A 24,443-nucleotide genomic window follows, 5' to 3' on the forward strand; every position below is an offset into this window, starting at 1 on the left:
CCAGAGTGGGGCATTGGAGTAAGAAAGGTCACAGCATGGGGAGAGCCTGAGAATACCCTAGAGAGGGGATTACGAAGAGGCGCCCCAGCATGGGGAGAGCATGAGCGCACCCCAGAGTGGGGCATTAGAGTAAGAAAGGTCACAGCATGGGGAGAGCCTGAAAATACCCTAGAGAGGGGATTACGAAGAGGCGCCCCAGCATGGGGAGAGCATGAGCGCACCCGAGTGTGGGGCATTAGAGTAAGAAAGGTCACAGCATGGGGAGAGCCTGAGAATATCCTAGAGAGGGGATTACGAAGAGGCGCCCCAGCATGGGGAGAGCATGAGCGCACCCCAGAGTGGGGCATTAGAGTAAGAAAGGTCACAGCATGGGGAGAGCCTGAGAATACCCTAGAGAGGGGATTACGAAGAGGCGCCCCAGCATGGGGAGCATGTGGAAATACCCCAGAGTGGGGCATTAGAGTAAGAAAGGTCACAGCATGGGGAGAGCCTGAAAATACCCTAGAGAGGGGATTACGAAGAGGCGCCCCAGCATGGGGAGAGCATGAGCGCACCCGAGAGTGGGGCATTAGAGTAAGAAAGGTCACAGCATGGGGAGAGCCTGAGAATACCCTAGAGCGGGGATTACGAAGAGGCGCCCCAGCATGGGGAGAGCATGAGCGCACCCCAGAGTGGGGCATTAGAGTAAGAAAGGTCACAGCATGGGGGAGAGCCTGAGAATACCCTAGCGAGGGGATTACGAAGAGGCTCCCCAGCATGGGGAGAGCATGAGCGCACCCCAGAGTGGGGCATTGGAGTAAGAAAGGTCACAGCATGGGGAGAGCCTGAGAATACCCTAGAGAGGGGATTACGAAGAGGCGCCCCAGCATGGGGAGAGCATGAGCTCACCCCAGAGTGGGGCATTGGAGTAAGAAAGGTCACAGCATGGGGAGAGCCTGAGAATACCCTAGAGAGGGGATTACGAAGAGGCGCCCCAGCATGGGGAGAGCATGAGCGCACCCGAGAGTGGGGCATTAGAGTAAGAAAGGTCACAGCATGGGGAGAGCCTGAGAATACCCTAGCGAGGGGATTACGAAGAGGCGCCCCAGCATGGGGAGAGCATGAGCGCACCCCAGAGTGGGGCATTAGAGTAAGAAAGGCCACAGCATGGGGAGAGCCTGAGAATGCCCTAGAGAGGGGATTACGAAGAAGAGCCCCAGCATGGGGAGCATGTGGAAATACCCCAGAGTGGGGCATTAGAGTAAGAAAGGTCACAGCATGGGGAAGGCCTGAGAATAACCTAGAGAGGGGATTACGAAGAGGCGCCCCAGCATGGGGAGAGCATGAGCGCACCCCAGAGTGGGACATTAGAGTAAGAAAGGTCACAGCATGGGGAGAGCCTGAGAATACCCTAGAGAGGGGATTACGAAGAGGCGCCCCAGCATGGGGAGCATGTGGAAATACCCCAGAGTGGGGCATTAGAGTAAGAAAGGTCACAGCATGGGGAGAGCCTGAGAATACCCTAGAGAGGGGATTACGAAGAGGCGCCCCAGCATGGGGAGAGCATGAGCGCACCCCAGAGTGGGGCATTAGAGTAAGAAAGGTCACAGCATGGGGAGAGCCTGAGAATACCCTAGAGAGGGGATTACGAAGAGGCGCCCCAGCATGGGGAGAGCATGAGCGCACCCCAGAGTGGGGCATTAGAGTAAGAAAGGTCACAGCATGGGGAGAGCCTGAGAATACCCTAGCGAGGGGATTACAAAGAGGCGCCCCAGCATGGGGAGAGGCTGAGAATACCCTAGCGAGGGGATTACGAAGAGGCGCCCCAGCATGGGGAGAGCATGAGCGCACCCCAGAGTGGGGCATTAGAGTAAGAAAGGTCACAGCATGGGGAGAGCCTGAGAATACCCTAGAGAGGGGATTACGAAGAGGCGCCCCAGCATGGGGAGCATGTGGAAATACCCCAGTGTGGGGCATTAGAGTAAGAAAGGTCACAGCATGGGGAGAGCCTGAGAATACCCTAGAGAGGGGATTACGAAGAGGCGCCCCAGCATGGGGAGAGCATGAGCGCACCCCAGAGTGGGGCATTGGAGTAAGAAAGGTCACAGCATGGGGAGAGCCTGAGAATACCCTAGAGAGGGGATTACGAAGAGGCGCCCCAGCATGGGGAGAGCATGAGCGCACCCCAGAGTGGGGCATTGGAGTAAGAAAGGTCACAGCATGGGGAGAGCCTGAGAATACCCTAGAGAGGGGATTACGAAGAGGCGCCCCAGCATGGGGAGAGCATGAGCGCACCCCAGAGTGGGGCATTGGAGTAAGAAAGGTCACAGCATGGGGAGAGCCTGAGAATACCCTAGAGAGGGGATTACGAAGAGGCGCCCCAGCATGGGGAGCATGTGGAAATACCCCAGAGTGGGGCATTGGAGTAAGAAAGGTCACAGCATGGGGAGAGCCTGAGAATACCCTAGAGAGGGGATTACGAAGAGGCGCCCCAGCATTGGGAGCATGTGGAAATACCCCAGAGTGGGGCATTGGAGTAAGAAAGGTCACAGCATGGGGAGAGCCTGAGAATACCCTAGAGAGGGGATTACGAAGAGGCGCCCCAGCATGGGGAGAGCATGAGCGCACCCCAGAGTGGGGCATTAGAGTAAGAAAGGTCACAGCATGGGGAGAGCCTGAGAATACCCTAGAGAGGGGATTACGAAGAGGCGCCCCAGCATGGGGAGAGCATGAGCGCACCCCAGAGTGGGGCATTGGAGTAAGAAAGGTCACAGCATGGGGAGAGCCTGAAAATACCCTAGAGAGGGGATTACGAAGAGGCGCCCCAGCATGGGGAGAGCATGAGCGCACCCCAGAGTGGGGCATTGGAGTAAGAAAGGTCACAGCATGGGGAGAGCCTGAGAATACCCTAGAGAGGGGATTACGAAGAGGCGCCCCAGCATGGGGAGAGCATGAGCGCACCCCAGAGTGGGGCATTGGAGTAAGAAAGGTCACAGCATGGGGAGAGCCTGAGAATACCCTAGAGAGGGGATTACGAAGAGGCGCCCCAGCATGGGGAGCATGTGGAAATACCCCAGAGTGGGGCATTGGAGTAAGAAAGGTCACAGCATGGGGAGAGCCTGAGAATACCCTAGAGAGGGGATTACAAAGAGGCGCCCCAGCATGGGGAGCATGTGGAAATACCCCAGAGTGGGGCATTGGAGTAAGAAAGGTCACAGCATGGGGAGAGCCTGAGAATACCCTAGAGAGGGGATTACGAAGAGGCGCCCCAGCATGGGGAGAGCATGAGCGCACCCCAGAGTGGGGCATTAGAGTAAGAAAGGTCACAGCATGGGGAGAGCCTGAGAATACCCTAGAGAGGGGATTACGAAGAGGCGCCCCAGCATGGGGAGAGCATGAGCGCACCCCAGAGTGGGGCATTGGAGTAAGAAAGGTCACAGCATGGGGAGAGCCTGAGAATACCCTAGAGAGGGGATTACGAAGAGGCGCCCCAGCATGGGGAGAGCATGAGCGCACCCCAGAGTGGGGCGTTAGAGTAAGAAAGGTCACAGCATGGGGAGAGCCTGAGAATACCCTAGAGAGGGGATTACGAAGAGGAGCCCCAGCATGGGGAGAGCATGAGCGCACCCCAGAATGGGGCATTAGAGTAAGAAAGGTCACAGCATGGGGAGAGCCTGAGAATACCCTAGAGAGGGTATTACGAAGAGGCGCCCCAGCATGGGGAGAGCATGAGCGCACCCCAGAGTGGGGCATTAGAGTAAGAAAGGTCACAGCATGGGGAGAGCCTGAGAATACCCTAGAGAGGGGATTACGAAGAGGCGCCCCAGCATGGGGAGAGCATGAGCGCACCCCAGAGTGGGGCATTAGAGTAAGAAAGGTCACAGCATGGGGAGAGCCTGAGAATACCCTAGAGAGGGGATTACGAAGAGGCGCCCCAGCATGGGGAGAGCATGAGCGCACCCCAGAGTGGGGCATTAGAGTAAGAAAGGTCACAGCATGGGGAGAGCCTGCGAATACCCTAGCGAGGGGATTACAAAGAGGCGCCCCAGCATAGGGAGAGCCTGAGAATAACCTAGCGAGGGGATTACGAAGAGGCGCCCCAGCATGGGGAGAGCATGAGCGCACCCCAGAGTGGGGCATTGGAGTAAGAAAGGTCACAGCATGGGGAGAGCCTGAGAATACCCTAGAGAGGGGATTACGAAGAGGCGCCCCAGCATGGGGAGCATGTGGAAATACCCCAGAGTGGGGCATTGGAGTAAGAAAGGTCACAGCATGGGGAGAGCCTGAGAATACCCTAGAGAGGGGATTACGAAGAGGCGCCCCAGCATGGGGAGCATGTGGAAATACCCCAGAGTGGGGCATTGGAGTAAGAAAGGTCACAGCATGGGGAGAGCCTGAGAATACCCTAGAGAGGGGATTACGAAGAGGCGCCCCAGCATGGGGAGCATGTGGAAATACCCCAGAGTTGGGGCATTAGAGTAAGAAAGGTCACAGCATGGGGAGAGCCTGAGAATACCCTAGAGAGGGGATTACGAAGAGGCGCCCCAGCATGGGGAGAGCATGAGCGCACCCCAGAGTGGGGCATTAGAGTAAGAAAGGTCACAGCATGGGGAGAGCTTGAAAATACCCTAGAGAGGGGATTACGAAGAGGCGCCCCAGCATGGGGAGAGCATGAGCGCACCCCAGAGTGGGGCATTGGAGTAAGAAAGGTCACAGCATGGGGAGAGCCTGAGAATACCCTAGAGAGGGGATTACGAAGAGGCGCCCCAGCATGGGGAGAGCATGAGCGCACCCCAGAGTGGGGCATTGGAGTAAGAAAGGTCACAGCATGGGGAGAGCCTGAGAATACCCTAGCGAGGGGATTACGAAGAGGCGCCCCAGCATGGGGAGAGCATGAGCGCACCCCAGAGTGGGGCATTGGAGTAAGAAAGGTCACAGCATGGGGAGAGCCTGAGAATACCCTAGAGAGGGGATTACGAAGAGGCGCCCCAGCATGGGGAGCATGTGGAAATACCCCAGAGTGGGGCATTGGAGTAAGAAAGGTCACAGCATGGGGAGAGCCTGAGAATACCCTAGAGAGGGGATTACGAAGAGGCGCCCCAGCATGGGGAGAGCATGAGCGCACCCGAGAGTGGGGCATTAGAGTAAGAAAGGTCACAGCATGGGGAGAGCCTGAAAATACCCTAGAGAGGGGATTACGAAGAGGCGCCCCAGCATGGGGAGAGCATGAGCGCACCCCAGAGTGGGGCATTAGAGTAAGAAAGGTCACAGCATGGGGAGAGCCTGAGAATACCCTAGCGAGGGGATTACAAAGAGGCGCCCCAGCATGGGGAGAGCCTGAGAATACCCTAGCGAGGGGATTACGAAGAGGCGCCCCAGCATGGGGAGAGCATGAGCGCACCCCAGAGTGGGGCATTAGAGTAAGAAAGGTCACAGCATGGGGAGAGCCTGAGAATACCCTAGAGAGGGGATTACGAAGAGGCGCCCCAGCATGGGGAGAGCATGAGCGCACCCCAGAGTGGGGCATTGGAGTAAGAAAGGTCACAGCATGGGGAGAGCCTGAGAATACCCTAGAGAGGGGATTACGAAGAGGCGCCCCAGCATGGGGAGAGCATGAGCGCACCCCAGAGTGGGGCATTGGAGTAAGAAAGGTCACAGCATGGGGAGAGCCTGAGAATACCCTAGAGAGGGGATTACGAAGAGGCGCCCCAGCATGGGGAGCATGTGGAAATACCCCAGAGTGGGGCATTGGAGTAAGAAAGGTCACAGCATGGGGAGAGCCTGAGAATACCCTAGAGAGGGGATTACGAAGAGGCGCCCCAGCATGGGGAGCATGTGGAAATACCCCAGAGTGGGGCATTGGAGTAAGAAAGGTCACAGCATGGGGAGAGCCTGAGAATACCCTAGAGAGGGGATTACGAAGAGGCGCCCCAGCATGGGGAGCATGTGGAAATACCCCAGAGTGGGGCATTAGAGTAAGAAAGGTCACAGCATGGGGAGAGCCTGAAAATACCCTAGAGAGGGGATTACGAAGAGGCGCCCCAGCATGGGGAGCATGTGGAAATACCCCAGATTGGGGCATTAGAGTAAGAAAGGTCACAGCATGGGGAGAGCCTGAGAATACCCTAGCGAGGGGATTACGAAGAGGCGCCCCAGCATGGGGAGAGCATGAGCGCACCCCAGAGTGGGGCATTAGAGTAAGAAAGGTCACAGCATGGGGAGAGCCTGAGAATACCCTAGAGAGGGGATTACGAAGAGGCACCCCAGCATGGGGAGAGCATGAGCGCACCCCAGAGTGGGGCATTAGAGTAAGAAAGGTCACAGCATGGGGAGAGCCTGAAAATACCCTAGCGAGGGGATTACGAAGAGGCGCCCCAGCATGGGGAGAGCATGAGCACACCCCAGAGTGGGGCATTGGAGTAAGAAAGGTCACAGCATGGGGAGAGCCTGAGAATACCCTAGAGAGGGGATTACGAAGAGGCGCCCCAGCATGGGGAGAGCATGAGCGCACCCCAGAGTGGGGCATTGGAGTAAGAAAGGTCACAGCATGGGGAGAGCCTGAGAATACCCTAGAGAGGGGATTACGAAGAGGCGCCCCAGCATGGGGAGCATGTGGAAATACCCCAGAGTGGGGCATTAGAGTAAGAAAGGTCACAGCATGGGGAGAGCCTGAAAATACCCTAGAGAGGGGATTACGAAGAGGCGCCCCAGCATGGGGAGCATGTGGAAGCTCTCCCCAGAGTGGGGCATTAGAGTAAGAAAGGTCACCGCATGGGGAGAGCCTGAGAATACCCTAGCGAGGGGATTACGAAGAGGCGCCCCAGCATGGGGAGAGCATGAGCGCACCCCAGAGTGGGGCATTAGAGTAAGAAAGGTCACAGCATGGGGAGAGCCTGAGAATACCCTAGAGAGGGGATTACGAAGAGGCGCCCCAGCATGGGGAGCATGTGGAAATACCCCAGAGTGGGGCATTAGAGTAAGAAAGGTCACAGCATGGGGAGAGCCTGAGAATACCCTAGCGAGGGGATTACGAAGAGGCGCCCCAGCATGGGGAGCATGTGGAAATACCCCAGAGTGGGGCATTAGAGTAAGAAAGGTCACAGCATGGGGAGAGCCTGAGAATACCCTAGCGAGGGGATTACGAAGAGGCGCCCCAGCATGGGGAGAGCATGAGCGCACCCCAGAGTGGGGCATTAGAGTAAGAAAGGTCACAGCATGGGGAGAGCCTGAGAATACCCTAGAGAGGGGATTACGAAGAGGCGCCCCAGCATGGGGAGAGCATGAGCGCACCCCAGAGTGGGGCATTAGAGTAAGAAAGGTCACAGCATGGGGAGAGCCTGAGAATACCCTAGCGAGGGGTTTACGAAGAGGCGCCCCAGCATGGGGAGAGCATGAGAGCACCCCAGAGTGGGGCATTAGAGTAAGAAAGGTCACAGCATGGGGAGAGCCTGAGAATACCCTAGAGAGGGGATTACGAAGAGGCGCCCCAGCATGGGGAGCATGTGGAAATACCCCAGAGTGGGGCATTGGAGTAAGAAAGGTCACAGCATGGGGAGAGCCTGAGAATACCCTAGCGAGGGGATTACAAAGAGGCGCCCCAGCATGGGGAGAGCCTGAGAATACCCTAGCGAGGGGATTACGAAGAGGCGCCCCAGCATGGGGAGAGCATGAGCGCACCCCAGAGTGGGGCATTAGAGTAAGAAAGGTCACAGCATGGGGAGAGCCTGAGAATACCCTAGAGAGGGGATTACGAAGAGGCGCCCCAGCATGGGGAGAGCATGAGCGCACCCCAGAGTGGGGCATTGGAGTAAGAAAGGTCACAGCATGGGGAGAGCCTGAGAATACCCTAGAGAGGGGATTACGAAGAGGCGCCCCAGCATGGGGAGAGCATGAGCGCACCCCAGAGTGGGGCATTGGAGCAAGAAAGGTCACAGCATGGGGAGAGCCTGAGAATACCCTAGAGAGGGGATTACGAAGAGGCGCCCCAGCATGGGGAGCATGTGGAAATACCCCAGAGTGGGGCATTGGAGTAAGAAAGGTCACAGCATGGGGAGAGCCTGAGAATACCCTAGAGAGGGGATTACGAAGAGGCGCCCCAGCATGGGGAGCATGTGTAAATACCCCAGAGTGGGGCATTGGAGTAAGAAAGGTCACAGCATGGGGAGAGCCTGAGAATACCCTAGAGAGGGGATTACGAAGAGGCGCCCCAGCATGGGGAGCATGTGGAAATACCCCAGAGTGGGGCATTAGAGTAAGAAAGGTCACAGCATGGGGAGAGCCTGAAAATACCCTAGAGAGGGGATTACGAAGAGGCGCCCCAGCATGGGGAGCATGTGGAAATACCCCAGAGTGGGGCATTAGAGTAAGAACGGTCACAGCATGGGGAGAGCCTGAGAATGCCCTAGCGAGGGGATTACGAAGAGGCGCCCCAGCATGGGGAGAGCATGAGCGCACCCCAGAGTGGGGCATTAGAGTAAGAAAGGTCACAGCATGGGGAGAGCCTGAGAATACCCTAGCGAGGGGATTACGAAGAGGCGCCCCAGCATGGGGAGAGCATGAGCACACCCCAGAGTGGGGCATTGGAGTAAGAAAGGTCACAGCATGGGGAGAGCCTGAGAATACCCTAGAGAGGGGATTACGAAGAGGCGCCCCAGCATGGGGAGAGCATGAGCGCACCCCAGAGTGGGGCATTGGAGTAAGAAAGGTCACAGCATGGGGAGAGCCTGAGAATACCCTAGAGAGGGGATTACGAAGAGGCGCCCCAGCATGGGGAGCATGTGGAAATACCCCAGAGTGGGGCATTAGAGTAAGAAAGGTCACAGCATGGGGAGAGCCTGAAAATACCCTAGAGAGGGGATTACGAAGAGGCGCCCCAGCATGGGGAGCATGTGGAAATACCCCAGAGTGGGGCATTAGAGTAAGAAAGGTCCCAGCATGGGGAGTGCCTGAGAATACCCTAGAGAGGGGATTACGAAGAGGCGCCCCAGCATGGGGAGAGCATGAGCGCACCCCAGAGTGGGGCATTGGAGTAAGAAAGGTCACAGCATGGGGAGAGCCTGAAAATACCCTAGAGAGGGGATTACGAAGAGGCGCCCCAGCATGGGGAGCATGTGGAAGCTCTCCCCAGAGTGGGGCATTAGAGTAAGAAAGGTCACAGCATGGGGAGAGCCTGAGAATACCCTAGCGAGGGGATTACGAAGAGGCGCCCCAGCATGGGGAGAGCATGAGCGCACCCCAGAGTGGGGCATTAGAGTAAGAAAGGTCACAGCATGGGGAGAGCCTGAGAATACCCTAGAGAGGGGATTACGAAGAGGCGCCCCAGCATGGGGAGAGCATGAGCGCACCCCAGAGTGGGGCATTAGAGTAAGAAAGGTCACAGCATGGGGAGAGCCTGAGAATACCCTAGAGAGGGGATTACGAAGAGGCGCCCCAGCATGGGGAGCATGTGGAAATACCCCAGAGTGGGGCATTAGAGTAAGAAAGGTCACAGCATGGGGAGAGCCTGAGAATACCCTAGCGAGGGGATTACGAAGAGGAGCCCCAGCATGGGGAGAGCATGAGCGCACCCCAGAGTGGGGCATTAGAGTAAGAAAGGTCACAGCATGGGGAGAGCCTGAGAATACCCTAGAGAGGGGATTACGAAGAGGCGCCCCAGCATGGGGAGAGCATGAGCGCACCCCAGAGTGGGGCATTAGAGTAAGAAAGGTCACAGCATGGGGAGAGCCTGAGAATACCCTAGAGAGGGGATTACGAAGAGGCGCCCCAGCATGGGGAGAGCATGAGCGCACCCCAGAGTGGGGCATTAGAGTAAGAAAGGTCACAGCATGGGGAGAGCCTGAGAATACCCTAGCGAGGGGTTTACGAAGAGGCGCCCCAGCATGGGGAGAGCATGAGCGCACCCCAGAGTGGGGCATTAGAGTAAGAAAGGTCACAGCATGGGGAGAGCCTGAGAATACCCTAGAGAGGGGATTACGAAGAGGCGCCCCAGCATGGGGAGAGCATGAGCGCACCCCAGAGTGGGGCATTAGAGTAAGAAAGGTCACAGCATGGGGAGAGCCTGAGAATACCCTAGAGAGGGGATTACGAAGAGGCGCCCCAGCATGGGGAGAGCATGAGCGCACCCCAGAGTGGGGCATTAGAGTAAGAAAGGTCACAGCATGGGGAGAGCCTGAGAATACCCTAGAGAGGGGATTACGAAGAGGCGCCCCAGCATGGGGAGCATGTGGAAATACCCCAGAGTGGGGCATTAGAGTAAGAAAGGTCACAGCATGGGGAGAGCCTGAGAATACCCTAGCGAGGGGATTACGAAGAGGCGCCCCAGCATGGGGAGAGCATGAGCGCACCCCAGAGTGGGGCATTAGAGTAAGAAAGGTCACAGCATGGGGAGAGCCTGAGAATACCCTAGCGAGTGGATTACAAAGAGGCGCCCCAGCATGGGGAGAGCCTGAGAATACCCTAGCGAGGGGATTACTAAGAGGCGCCCCAGCATGGGGAGAGCATGAGCGCACCCCAGAGTGGGGCATTGGAGTAAGAAAGGTCACAGCATGGGGAGAGCCTGAGAATACCCTAGAGAGGGGATTACGAAGAGGCGCCCCAGCATGGGGAGAGCATGAGCGCACCCCAGAGTGGGGCATTGGAGTAAGAAAGGTCACAGCATGGGGAGAGCCTGAGAATACCCTAGAGAGGGGATTACGAAGAGGCGCCCCAGCATGGGGAGAGCATGAGCGCACCCCAGAGTGGGGCATTGGAGTAAGAAAGGTCACAGCATGGGGAGAGCCTGAGAATACCCTAGAGAGGGGATTACGAAGAGGCGCCCCAGCATGGGGAGAGCATGAGCGCACCCGAGAGTGGGGCATTAGAGTAAGAAAGGTCACAGCATGGGGAGAGCCTGAAAATACCCTAGAGAGGGGATTACGAAGAGGCGCCCCAGCATGGGGAGAGCATGAGCGCACCCCAGAGTGGGGCATTAGAGTAAGAAAGGTCACAGCATGGGGAGAGCCTGAGAATACCCTAGCGAGGGGATTACAAAGAGGCGCCCCAGCATGGGGAGAGCCTGAGAATACCCTAGCGAGGGGATTACGAAGAGGCGCCCCAGCATGGGGAGAGCATGAGCGCACCCCAGAGTGGGGCATTAGAGTAAGAAAGTTCACAGCATGGGGAGAGCCTGAGAATACCCTAGAGAGGGGATTACGAAGAGGCGCCCCAGCATGGGGAGAGCATGAGCGCACCCCAGAGTGGGGCATTGGAGTAAGAAAGGTCACAGCATGGGGAGAGCCTGAGAATACCCTAGAGAGGGGATTACGAAGAGGCGCCCCAGCATGGGGAGAGCATGAGCGCACCCCAGAGTGGGGCATTGGAGTAAGAAAGGTCACAGCATGGGGAGAGCCTGAGAATACCCTAGAGAGGGGATTACGAAGAGGCGCCCCAGCATGGGGAGCATGTGGAAATACCCCAGAGTGGGGCATTGGAGTAAGAAAGGTCACAGCATGGGGAGAGCCTGAGAATACCCTAGAGAGGGGATTACGAAGAGGCGCCCCAGCATGGGGAGCATGTGGAAATACCCCAGAGTGGGGCATTGGAGTAAGAAAGGTCACAGCATGGGGAGAGCCTGAGAATACCCTAGAGAGGGGATTACGAAGAGGCGCCCCAGCATGGGGAGCATGTGGAAATACCCCAGAGTGGGGCATTAGAGTAAGAAAGGTCACAGCATGGGGAGAGCCTGAAAATACCCTAGAGAGGGGATTACGAAGAGGCGCCCCAGCATGGGGAGCATGTGGGAATACCCCAGAGTGGGGCATTAGAGTAAGAAAGGTCACAGCATGGGGAGAGCCTGAGAATACCCTAGAGAGGGGATTACGAAGAGGCACCCCAGCATGGGGAGAGCATGAGCGCACCCCAGAGTGGGGCATTAGAGTAAGAAAGGTCACAGCATGGGGAGAGCCTGAAAATACCCTAGAGAGGGGATTACGAAGAGGCGCCCCAGCATGGGGAGAGCATGAGCGCACCCCAGAGTGGGGCATTGGAGTAAGAAAGGTAACAGCATGGGGAGAGCCTGAGAATACCCTAGAGAGGGGATTACGAAGAGGCGCCCCAGCATGGGGAGAGCATGAGCGCACCCCAGAGTGGGGCATTGGAGTAAGAAAGGTCACAGCATGGGGAGAGCCTGAGAATACCCTAGCGAGGGGATTACGAAGAGGCGCCCCAGCATGGGGAGAGCATGAGCGCACCCCAGAGTGGGGCATTGGAGTAAGAAAGGTCACAGCATGGGGAGAGCCTGAGAATACCCTAGAGAGGGGATTACGAAGAGGCGCCCCAGCATGGGGAGCATGTGGAAATACCCCAGAGTGGGGCATTGGAGTAAGAAAGGTCACAGCATGGGGAGAGCCTGAGAATACCCTAGAGAGGGGATTACGAAGAGGCGCCCCAGCATGGGGAGAGCATGAGCGCACCCGAGAGTGGGGCATTAGAGTAAGAAAGGTCACAGCATGGGGAGAGCCTGAAAATACCCTAGAGAGGGGATTACGAAGAGGCGCCCCAGCATGGGGAGAGCATGAGCGCACCCCAGAGTGGGGCATTAGAGTAAGAAAGGTCACAGCATGGGGAGAGCCTGAGAATACCCTAGCAAGGGGATTACAAAGAGGCGCCCCAGCATGGGGAGAGCCTGAGAATACCCTAGCGAGGGGATTACGAAGAGGCGCCCCAGCATGGGGAGAGCATGAGCGCACCCCAGAGTGGGGCATTGGAGTAAGAAAGGTCACAGCATGGGGAGAGCCTGAGAATACCCTAGAGAGGGGATTACGAAGAGGCGCCCCAGCATGGGGAGAGCATGAGCGCACCCCAGAGTGGGGCATTGGAGTAAGAAAGGTCACAGCATGGGGAGAGCCTGAGAATACCCTAGAGAGGGGATTACGAAGAGGCGCCCCAGCATGGGGAGAGCATGAGCGCACCCCAGAGTGGGGCATTGGAGTAAGAAAGGTCACAGCATGGGGAGAGCCTGAGAATACCCTAGAGAGGGGATTACGAAGAGGCGCCCCAGCATGGGGAGCATGTGGAAATACCCCAGAGTGGGGCATTGGAGTAAGAAAGGTCACAGCATGGGGAGAGCCTGAGAATACCCTAGAGAGGGGATTACGAAGAGGCGCCCCAGCATGGAGAGCATGTGGAAATACCCCAGAGTGGGGCATTGGAGTAAGAAAGGTCACAGCATGGGGAGAGCCTGAGAATACCCTAGAGAGGGGATTACGAAGAGGCGCCCCAGCATGGGGAGCATGTGGAAATACCCCAGAGTGGGGCATTAGAGTAAGAAAGGTCACAGCATGGGGAGAGCCTGAAAATACCCTAGAGAGGGGATTACGAAGAGGCGCCCCAGCATGGGGAGCATGTGGAAATACCCCAGAGTGGGGCATTAGAGTAAGAAAGGTCACAGCATGGGGAGAGCCTGAGAATACCCTAGCGAGGGGATTACGAAGAGGCGCCCCAGCATGGGGAGAGCATGAGCGCACCCCAGAGTGGGGCATTAGAGTAAGAAAGGTCACAGCATGGGGAGAGCCTGAGAATACCCTAGAGAGGGGATTACGAAGAGGCACCCCAGCATGGGGAGAGCATGAGCGCACCCCAGAGTGGGGCATTAGAGTAAGAAAGGTCACAGCATGGGGAGAGCCTGAAAATACCCTAGCGAGGGGATTACGAAGAGGCGCCCCAGCATGGGGAGAGCATGAGCACACCCCAGAGTGGGGCATTGGAGTAAGAAAGGTCACAGCATGGGGAGAGCCTGAGAATACCCTAGAGAGGGGATTACGAAGAGGCGCCCCAGCATGGGGAGAGCATGAGCGCACCCCAGAGTGGGGCATTGGAGTAAGAAAGGTCACAGCATGGGGAGAGCCTGAGAATACCCTAGAGAGGGGATTACGAAGAGGCGCCCCAGCATGGGGAGCATGTGGAAATACCCCAGAGTGGGGCATTAGAGTAAGAAAGGTCACAGCATGGGGAGAGCCTGAAAATACCCTAGAGAGGGGATTACGAAGAGGCGCCCCAGCATGGGGAGCATGTGGAAGCTCTCCCCAGAGTGGGGCATTAGAGTAAGAAAGGTCCCAGCATGGGGAGTGCCTGAGAATACCCTAGAGAGGGGATTACGAAGAGGCGCCCCAGCATGGGGAGAGCATGAGCGCACCCCAGAGTGGGGCATTAGAGTAAGAAAGGTCACAGCATGGGGAGAGCCTGAGAATACCCTAGAGAGGGGATTACGAAGAGGCGCCCCAGCATGGGGAGAGCATGAGCGCACCCCAGAGTGGGGCATTAGAGTAAGAAAGGTCACAGCATGGGGAGAGCCTGAGAATACCCTAGAGAGGGGATTACGAAGAGGCGCCCCAGCATGGGGAGCATGTGGAAATACCCCAGAGTGGGGCATTAGAGTAAGAAAGGTCACAGCATGGGGAGAGCCTGAGAATACCCTAGCGAGGGGATTACGAAGAGGCGCCCCAGCATGGGGAGAGCATGAGCGCACCCCAGAGTGGGGCATTAGAGTAAGAAAGGTCACAGCATGGGGAGAGCCTGAGAATACCCTAGAGAGGGGATTACGAAGAGGCGCCCCAGCATGGGGAGAGCATGGCGCACCCCAGAGTGGGGCATTAGAGTAAGAAAGGTCACAGCATGGGGAGAGCCTGAGAATACCCTAGCGAGGGGTTTACGAAGAGGCGCCCCAGCATGGGGAGAGCATGAGCGCACCCCAGAGTGGGGCATTAGAGTAAGAAAGGTCACAGCATGGGGAGAGCCTGAGAATACCCTAGAGAGGGGATTACGAAGAGGCGCCCCAGCATGGGGAGCATGTGGAAATACCCCAGAGTGGGGCATTGGAGTAAGAAAGGTCACAGCATGGGGAGAGCCTGAGAATACCCTAGCGAGGGGATTACAAAGAGGCGCCCCAGCATGGGGAGAGCCTGGGAATACCCTAGCGAGGGGATTACGAAGAGGCGCCCCAGCATGGGGAGAGCATGAGCGCACCCCAGAGTGGGGCATTAGAGTAAGAAAGGTCACAGCATGGGGAGAGCCTGAGAATACCCTAGAGAGGGGATTACGAAGAGGCGCCCCAGCATGGGGAGAGCATGAGCGCACCCCAGAGTGGGGCATTGGAGTAAGAAAGGTCACAGCATGGGGAGAGCCTGCGAATACCCTAGAGAGGGGATTACGAAGAGGCGCCCCAGCATGGGGAGAGCATGAGCGCACCCCAGAGTGGGGCATTGGAGTAAGAAAGGTCACAGCATGGGGAGAGCCTGAGAATACCCTAGAGAGGGGATTACGAAGAGGCGCCCCAGCATGGGGAGCATGTGGAAATACCCCAGAGTGGGGCATTGGAGTAAGAAAGGTCACAGCATGGGGAGAGCCTGAGAATACCCTAGAGAGGGGATTACGAAGAGGCGCCCCAGCATGGGGAGCATGTGGAAATACCCCAGAGTGGGGCATTGGAGTAAGAAAGGTCACAGCATGGGGAGAGCCTGAGAATACCCTAGAGAGGGGATTACGAAGAGGCGCCCCAGCATGGGGAGCATGTGGAAATACCCCAGAGTGGGGCATTAGAGTAAGAAAGGTCACAGCATGGGGAGAGCCTGAAAATACCCTAGAGAGGGGATTACGAAGAGGCGCCCCAGCATGGGGAGCATGTGGAAATACCCCAGAGTGGGGCATTAGAGTAAGAAAGGTCACAGCATGGGGAGAGCCTGAGAATACCCTAGCGAGGGGATTACGAAGAGGCGCCCCAGCATGGGGAGAGCATGAGCGCACCCCAGAGTGGGGCATTAGAGTAAGAAAGGTCACAGCATGGGGAGAGCCTGAGAATACCCTAGAGAGGGGATTACGAAGAGGCACCCCAGCATGGGGAGAGCATGAGCGCACCCCAGAGTGGGGCATTAGAGTAAGAAAGGTCACAGCATGGGGAGAGCCTGAAAATACCCTAGCGAGGGGATTACGAAGAGGCGCCCCAGCATGGGGAGAGCATGAGCACACCCCAGAGTGGGGCATTGGAGTAAGAAAGGTCACAGCATGGGGAGAGCCTGAGAATACCCTAGAGAGGGGATTACGAAGAGGCGCCCCAGCATGGGGAGAGCATGAGCGCACCCCAGAGTGGGGCATTGGAGTAAGAAAGGTCACAGCATGGGGAGAGCCTGAGAATACCCTAGAGAGGGGATTACGAAGAGGCGCCCCAGCATGGGGAGCATGTGGAAATACCCCAGAGTGGGGCATTAGAGTAAGAAAGGTCACAGCATGGGGAGAGCCTGAAAATACCCTAGAGAGGGGATTACGAAGAGGCGCCCCAGCATGGGGAGCATGTGGAAATACCCCAGAGTTGGGCATTAGAGTAAGAAAGGTCCCAGCATGGGGAGTGCCTGAGAATACCCTAGAGAGGGGATTACGAAGAGGCGCCCCAGCATGGGGAGAGCATGAGCGCACCCCAGAGTGGGGCATTGGAGTAAGAAAGGTCACAGCATGGGGAGAGCCTGAAAATACCCTAGAGAGGGGATTACGAAGAGGCGCCCCAGCATGGGGAGCATGTGGAAGCTCTCCCCAGAGTGGGGCATTAGAGTAAGAAAGGTCACAGCATGGGGAGAGCCTGAGAATACCCTAGCGAGGGGATTACGAAGAGGCGCCCCAGCATGGGGAGAGCATGAGCGCACCCCAGAGTGGGGCATTAGAGTAAGAAAGGTCACAGCATGGGGAGAGCCTGAGAATACCCTAGAGAGGGGATTACGAAGAGGCGCCCCAGCATGGGGAGAGCATGAGCGCACCCCAGAGTGGGGCATTAGAGTAAGAAAGGTCACAGCATGGGGAGAGCCTGAGAATACCCTAGAGAGGGGATTACGAAGAGGCGCCCCAGCATGGGGAGCATGTGGAAATACCCCAGAGTGGGGCATTAGAGTAAGAAAGGTCACAGCATGGGGAGAGCCTGAGAATACCCTAGCGAGGGGATTACGAAGAGGCGCCCCAGCATGGGGAGAGCATGAGCGCACCCCAGAGTGGGGCATTAGAGTAAGAAAGGTCACAGCATGGGGAGAGCCTGAGAATACCCTAGAGAGGGGATTACGAAGAGGCGCCCCAGCATGGGGAGAGCATGAGCGCACCCCAGAGTGGGGCATTAGAGTAAGAAAGGTCACAGCATGGGGAGAGCCTGAGAATACCCTAGCGAGGGGTTTACGAAGAGGCGCCCCAGCATGGGGAGAGCATGAGCGCACCCCAGAGTGGGGCATTAGAGTAAGAAAGGTCACAGCATGGGGAGAGCCTGAGAATACCCTAGAGAGGGGATTACGAAGAGGCGCCCCAGCATGGGGAGAGCATGAGCGCACCCCAGAGTGGGGCATTGGAGTAAGAAAGGTCACAGAATGGGGAGAGCCTGAGAATACCCTAGAGAGGGGATTACGAAGAGGCGCCCCAGCATGGGGAGCATGTGGAAATACCCCAGAGTGGGGCATTGGAGTAAGAAAGGTCACAGCATGGGGAGAGCCTGAGAATACCCTAGAGAGGGGATTACGAAGAGGCGCCCCAGCATGGGGAGAGCATGAGCGCACCCGAGAGTGGGGCATTAGAGTAAGAAAGGTCACAGCATGGGGAGAGCCTGAGAATACCCTAGCGAGGGGATTACGAAGAGGCGCCCCAGCATGGGGAGAACATGAGCGCACCCCAGAGTGGGGCATTAGAGTAAGAAAGGTCACAGCATGGGGAGAGCCTGAGAATACCCTAGAGAGGGGATTACGAAGAGGCGCCCCAGCATGGGGAGAGCATGAGCGCACCCCAGAGTGGGGCATTAGAGTAAGAAAGGTCACAGCATGGGGAGAGCCTGAGAATACCCTAGAGAGGGGATTACGAAGAGGCGCCCCAGCATGGGGAGAGCATGAGCGCACCCCAGAGTGGGGCATTAGAGTAAGAAAGGTCACAGCATGGGGAGAGCCTGAGAATACCCTAGAGAGGGGATTACGAAGAGGCGCCCCAGCATGGGGAGAGCATGAGCGCACCCCAGAGTGGGGCATTAGAGTAAGAAAGGTCACAGCATGGGGAGAGCCTGAGAATACCCTAGCGAGGGGTTTACGAAGAGGCGCCCCAGCATGGGGAGAGCATGAGCGCACCCCAGAGTGGGGCATTAGAGTAAGAAAGGTCACAGCATGGGGAGAGCCTGAGAATACCCTAGAGAGGGGATTACGAAGAGGCGCCCCAGCATGGGGAGAGCATGAGCGCACCCCAGAGTGGGGCATTAGAGTAAGAAAGGTCACAGCATGGGGAGAGCCTGAGAATACCCTAGAGAGGGGATTACGAAGAGGCGCCCCAGCATGGGGAGAGCATGAGCGCACCCCAGAGTGGGGCATTAGAGTAAGAAAGGTCACAGCATGGGGAGAGCCTGAGAATACCCTAGAGAGGGGATTACGAAGAGGCGCCCCAGCATGGGGAGAGCATGAGCGCACCCCAGAGTGGGGCATTAGAGTAAGAAAGGTCACAGCATGGGGAGAGCCTGAGAATACCCTAGAGAGGGGATTACGAAGAGGCGCCCCAGCATGGGGAGCATGTGGAAATACCCCAGAGTGGGGCATTAGAGTAAGAAAGGTCACAGCATGGGGAGAGCCTGAGAATACCCTAGCGAGGGGATTACGAAGAGGCGCCCCAGCATGGGGAGAGCATGAGCGCACCCCAGAGTGGGGCATTAGAGTAAGAAAGGTCACAGCATGGGGAGAGCCTGAGAATACCCTAGCGAGTGGATTACAAAGAGGCGCCCCAGCATGGGGAGAGCATGAGCGCACCCCAGAGTGGGGCATTAGAGTAAGAAAGGTCACAGCATGGGGAGAGCCTGAGAATACCCTAGAGAGGGGATTACGAAGAGGCGCCCCAGCATGGGGAGAGCATGAGCGCACCCCAGAGTGGGGCATTAGAGTAAGAAAGGTCACAGCATGGGGAGAGCCTGAGAATACCCTAGAGAGGGGATTACGAAGAGGCGCCCCAGCATGGGGAGAGCATGAGCGCACCCCAGAGTGGGGCATTAGAGTAAGAAAGGTCACAGCATGGGGAGAGCCTGAGAATACCCTAGCGAGGGGATTACGAAGAGGCGCCCCAGCATGGGGAGAGCATGAGCGCACCCCAGAGTGGGGTGTTGAGAGTAAGAAGAACCCCAAAGCTGGGAGAGACTCAGATAAACCCCAGAGTCTTCCGAAACTCGTAATAAATAATTACCACAGGTAGTCCAAAACGGAGCGCACACCATGCAAGAAGTAACGCTGTTTATTACAGCTGGGCGAGCACAAATCAAACGGAACAGTGGACCAGAACTGATTGATTGATTTCTGACAAACTGGCATACAGTGAACATCATTTGTATACATGTAATACAATGTTAATAATGCTAGAAACTGCTTTGTGTTCTTGCAGTTCCCACAAATATTGCTGGTTAAGATAAGTCATTCCCTTATAGCTAAACATACATTGGTCAAATAGGATTGGAGCAAACAGATCTGTCCTCACTTAGATCCTTTCCTCGCCATGTGGTGCCACATTGCTTTCCCACTACTCTCTCAAACAGTTTTGCAATTAGTAAAAACATTTGTACTGAACTGCGGTTCTTTATTAGCCAGCCATTGGTCAGCACCACAGCAGACGGAACACAAGACACCCTTAACTTTTGGGGAACTGAGACATTCACACAGCACCTGCTAGATAGCGACCTTCATAAACATTGTAATGTACTCTGTAAGGACTTGTTTCTTCCCAGGGACGTCAGAACGTACTGATTGGTTCTTCAAGGAATGTGGCTCCAGTCCTCCTCCCCGTTCCCATGCCTGCTAGCTAATGGGCAATTTGAGACAATCGTGGTGCTGTGTGTATACATCGAGCCAACTTCCCCAGCTCTCGTTAGCAACTGTGAGACTGGTTTTACGGCTTTGATCGTGTCCCCCAGTGTTCTCAGCGATTCTGGTCTGGTGGAGATGAGCAGCTTGGGTCCTGCACTGGACATGTGTATGATGCAGGCCTTCAGGATAGTACCCAACCTGGTGTCCTCCGTGGTGTGTGTTTACCTGGGTATTCCCCTCCCTAATGATGGTTCCTACGAACACACTCATGTCATTGTTCTAAACAAGGGATCCCTCTCTAAGTTGGAGGGATGGAGGGGAGGGGAGGGGGGGGGATGGAGGGATGGAGGGAGGGAGAGATCTCTACAGCAGAGTTCCCTCGTTTTCCTCTCCCTAGGGGGTGTCTCTGCCTGACCCATTTATTCTCTGCATTGGAAGGTGCGCCCCCCCCCCCGTCTGGCGCTAAATCAGCACCTTCTTTACAGTGGGGTGGATACAAGGGAAAGCATCCAAAAGGAGAAAGACTGAGCGATTCCCAGAAGGGAAAGAGACCCCGGTGAGATACCTGGGAACCCTCCAGAATACCAAAAACTTTTTCTTATGCAACCTTAAACTATAGGTGAAAGCCTTGGCTGAAAAGAACAGGGTTGGGGTCAGAAACCAGCCGCCATCCCTGCTGCCAAAGTCTTTCTTTTTTCCCCATTGAGATAGGAAAAAGAATCAGATTTTTGGACAGAAGATCTTGCTACTATGTTGCTTAGTACAGAAATCCTGACGAGCACCCCTTTTTAATTTTCTTTGATAGAATGGGGACAAACTAGGAAAGATCAGCTTTGGGTAAGGAAAAGAATAAAAAGGTTTTCATTGTGCCTCGTTGTGAGAGTCCTGATTCTAACCTGCCAAACACCCATGTTGCTTACCTTGCAAAGCCCCAAATGACTTGGGACACAGAAAGCAGTGAGTGAAGTTATTTCCCTAAACGCATTTTGTTAGGATGAAAAACCTGCGTTGGGAAATGACAAAGGAGTGATTGGAATTCAGCCAGGTAAGGATATGAAGGCGAGAGAAAGGGGCCTTTGATTAATGAAACCATTGCCAGTAATGGACTGCATAAATATGTGACAACACCTTGTTGCAGTTTCATGCACTGATTTATTTTGTGTTTAATTGTTAATCGGGATTTTCAGTGGAAAGCCAGATCCATGAACCAAACCAGCCCTGTGACAATGTTTTCTGAAAACGAGTTGATAATTAAAATCTGAATCTCTTTTAATCCAACAGGGTTTGGCATACGAGTCAGGAAGAAACCTAGGATCACGAACCGTAAAGCACATGAACCATTATTGAAACCAGCTCAGACATTAGATTTGAAAAAAACTGACACTGATATTAAGAGTGCCGAAGAAGAAACATGTACAACACAAATGCCGTCCCAAGAAGAGAAGAAAAAACCAACAGCAAATTTCCAATGTAACGAATGTGGGAAAAACTTCATAAAAAACTCTAACTATTTGAACCACCAGAAAATTCACACTGGAGAAAGCTTGTATGTATGCAGTGAATGTGGCATGAGTTTTAGTCGTTCAACAGAATGGAGCAAACATCAGCGGATACATGCACGAGATAAACCCTATACATGTAACGAATGTGGGAAAAAGTTCCGCCATTCCATCGGACTCGCTAAACATCTGAAAATGCACAACGAAGATAAGCCCTTTGCATGTGATGTATGTGAGAAGAGTTTTGTTCGTTCATCGCATTTGCTCTCCCACCAGAAAGTCCACACTGGAGAAAGGCCATTTGCATGTACAGAGTGTGGAAAAAGTTTCAGTTGGTCATCAGATCTGACCAGGCATCACAGAATTCACACGGGGGAGAAACCATATGCCTGCAATGACTGTGGGAAGAGCTTCAGTGAATCGTCCAATCTGATTAGGCACAAGAGGATCCATTTAGGCTGCAACTACGCAAGTGATTATTTACAAGACATTCAATCAATTGAAACAGAATCACGTCTTCCCACGACTTGACTCAGCAGTAAACGTCTTTACGTTTAACGCATATCTGGAACTTGTAACACACATTGAAAGTATGCTTCCTCTGATGAGACTGCAGAGCTGAAATGAGGCTGCTGTGCTAGTGACACTTCTACAGGCCATGTCTTTAGCAAGTGAGGATAACCGTAGCAGAACAAGTGACTGTTATTGATGTGGCATACTCCTGCAATTACCATGCTTAGGGTTCAGACTACAATGCAATGAGCAAGTTATAGAATAACATAAATGGATAACGATTAATTTATTGAAAGTAGGTGTAGGATCTATTGACCACATGCGCTGGGTCAGTCGTATTAAATTGGAAAACAGTCAGATTAATATTTAAACGGTCTAGTTAGCCTTTTTCTGAGCTCAAAACATGGCTGTATCCTGCAGAATATATGGCTGCATTTATTTAATTTAAGGGTGACATAAAAAGCCTCTTCAGGAATGTGGCAGGATTTCATTCTCTTCCTGTTATCCGCTAATAACCCTCTAGTTTGGATATCTGTATCCATCAGTGTTTTCTTGCTTGTGGAAGGTTTTCTCTCTAGTAGAGTGTGTGTAGTTCCAAGCAAAGCTAGGTTTTCCAGCTCAAGGTTTGTGGCCCTGCCCATCGACCACAGTGCACTTACATCCTCGTCTTTCTGAACTGGCCTTCTAGTGATCTTCTGAGATCGAGTGAGGTGATAGCCCCGACATGTGGAGAGGCTACACATAGCAAGGCCAAATCCTAGCAGTTCCGACTCAGTTCTTCGTCCTTTCAAGTTTGATAATTTTGGGTACTGTTTAACTGAGTAATAACAGCTATTATTACAGCGCTTAGAAGAGGGAGGATTCTTGCATGAAGTGCTATATAAGAACCTGGAGTGGAGGTGGTAGGATTATTATCATCCCTGCATCGCATGGCCCACTTCTGACTTCCGTTATAATTGTCTGCCAATGGCATTGCTCTGGTGAGTGTTCTATGCAGAGATCGCAGCAGTGCACTACTGTCTGCATCTGCTAGTCCCCATTTTAAATCCACTTGCTAGTTCAGTTTACGAACATTTGAGTACTGTGGCATTAGGATTTATCTCTGAGGTCCCGATTTGAAAGAATATCAGTGGGGGCGTGCCTCTAAGAAGTTCATTCATGTAATTGGCATTATGTGTGTACACAACATCAATGTGGCTGGATTGCATCCCCTTTCTGAATATGCTGGGTGCCTTCTCTTGAGTGTCACCGTCATGTCTGCTGTTCTCTCTACCTCATGTACACCAGCTGACTAGTAAGTGTTTTGATGACCCTGTGTCTGTCACAAGCAGTGATCGGATGCAACAACTGTATGACAGTGTTCACTTGATCAATGTGAGATCACTTTTGGGGAGTAATGAGGTCCACTTTGGAGAATTGCACTAAGGCGATCACCATCTAGAGTCTTTCTCAAAACGGGGGTTCAGTGAGTTCTGTAAAGAAAGCTGCAGTTTCCAGATGGAAAGTTTGGTCTGTTTAATAGGAAATGTAATTTGTTTAAAGACGTGTAGAAAATGTATTTGTACATTGGAAATGCCTAATTCTCAAGTGTTAAGGCACCAAGAAGCAGACAAAGACAACAGGTACACATTTGTATTCACAAAGTTTGACTAACTAAAAAGGTAGCATGCAGTAAGGCCTAACTTGCCCTATTTTAAGATGGGATTACTAAGGATAGTCTGCGTCAGAAAGTCCAAAGCAAATGTCTGTCTGTGTCCAAAACCTAACTGTATACAATGTGTAGGGATGTCAACACCAAAATGAGTACCTTTCAAAATAAAGTTCAGAGCTTCTTCCAGCTCTTGGCTTGTAAATGGCTTCCCCATCCCCAGGTTCATAAAGCACCGGGGTTCCTTTCCCCAAGATTTCAAATGTTCCAGCTTTTTCCCACAACACAATTCCAGGTGATACTTCCCAGCTCTTCGGATATTGTTACTGTTCACTGGTTCACATGGGCAGTTCAGTTTCTAGACTTCAAAATCACATAAGAGGTTGTTGTAAAACACAAGCTCCTTTCTGGGTGCTTTTAGTGACTTTTCCATTCAGGGGCACTCGTTCTAGGTGCAGTTGTTGAACCACACGGGCCACCTATTATAGGTCACGCAACCAATAACCCTTCTTGACTGCTGTTCCATCACCACTAGTCCATTGCTTCAACTTGACAGTGATGTTTGATTTGACCATGTCACACTCTCCTGACACTGTCCCATGGCTTGGTGGGCCAGCATGCACTTGTTACACTTTCTTGTATTCACTTGGCTCTTGCCAATGCTTCTTTCCTTAGGACACACAGTTCCTTGGATTCTCTGGTTTTGGCCAAGGCTTGATTTCTCCTACCATGCAACTCTTTTTATTATTTTGGCTCGTGCCAGTACTTGTTTCTCAGATAATACAGTTCTTTGTATTTTGGCTGTTGCAATTGCTTAGTTTCTCATATAATGCAGTTCATTGTATCTGCCAAATTCACAAACTTTAACTCTGCTTATTATTCAAGAATGCTCAACATTTGCTTTAATTCGATATTCAAAAGTATGTATATTTGCTTTTAATTCAGAAATTCAGGCTTCTGTTCAAATCAATGTCCATTACTTGTTTT

The 24,443-nt window shown here is 54.1% G+C and overlaps 1 protein-coding gene across 1 annotated transcript in view; it reads left to right on the forward strand.

Annotated features, from left to right (window-relative positions):
• The window catches only part of LOC138468385 (zinc finger and SCAN domain-containing protein 31-like), a 91,272-nt gene extending 68,989 nt beyond the window's left edge, over window positions 1-22,283 (forward strand). The window contains exon 3 of the mRNA XM_069608923.1: window positions 21,078-22,283. Within this exon, the coding sequence (XP_069465024.1) occupies window positions 21,078-21,826 (749 nt within the window). The 3' untranslated portion in view covers window positions 21,827-22,283. The remainder of the gene's footprint in view (window positions 1-21,077) is intronic.
• Window positions 22,284-24,443: the final 2,160 nt, after the last annotated feature.

The sequence above is a fragment of the Ambystoma mexicanum genome, chromosome 4q (genome assembly GCF_040938575.1).
Source record: "Ambystoma mexicanum isolate Mex_15411 chromosome 4q, UKY_AmexF1_1, whole genome shotgun sequence".
Classification (NCBI taxonomy): domain Eukaryota; kingdom Metazoa; phylum Chordata; class Amphibia; order Caudata; family Ambystomatidae; genus Ambystoma; species Ambystoma mexicanum.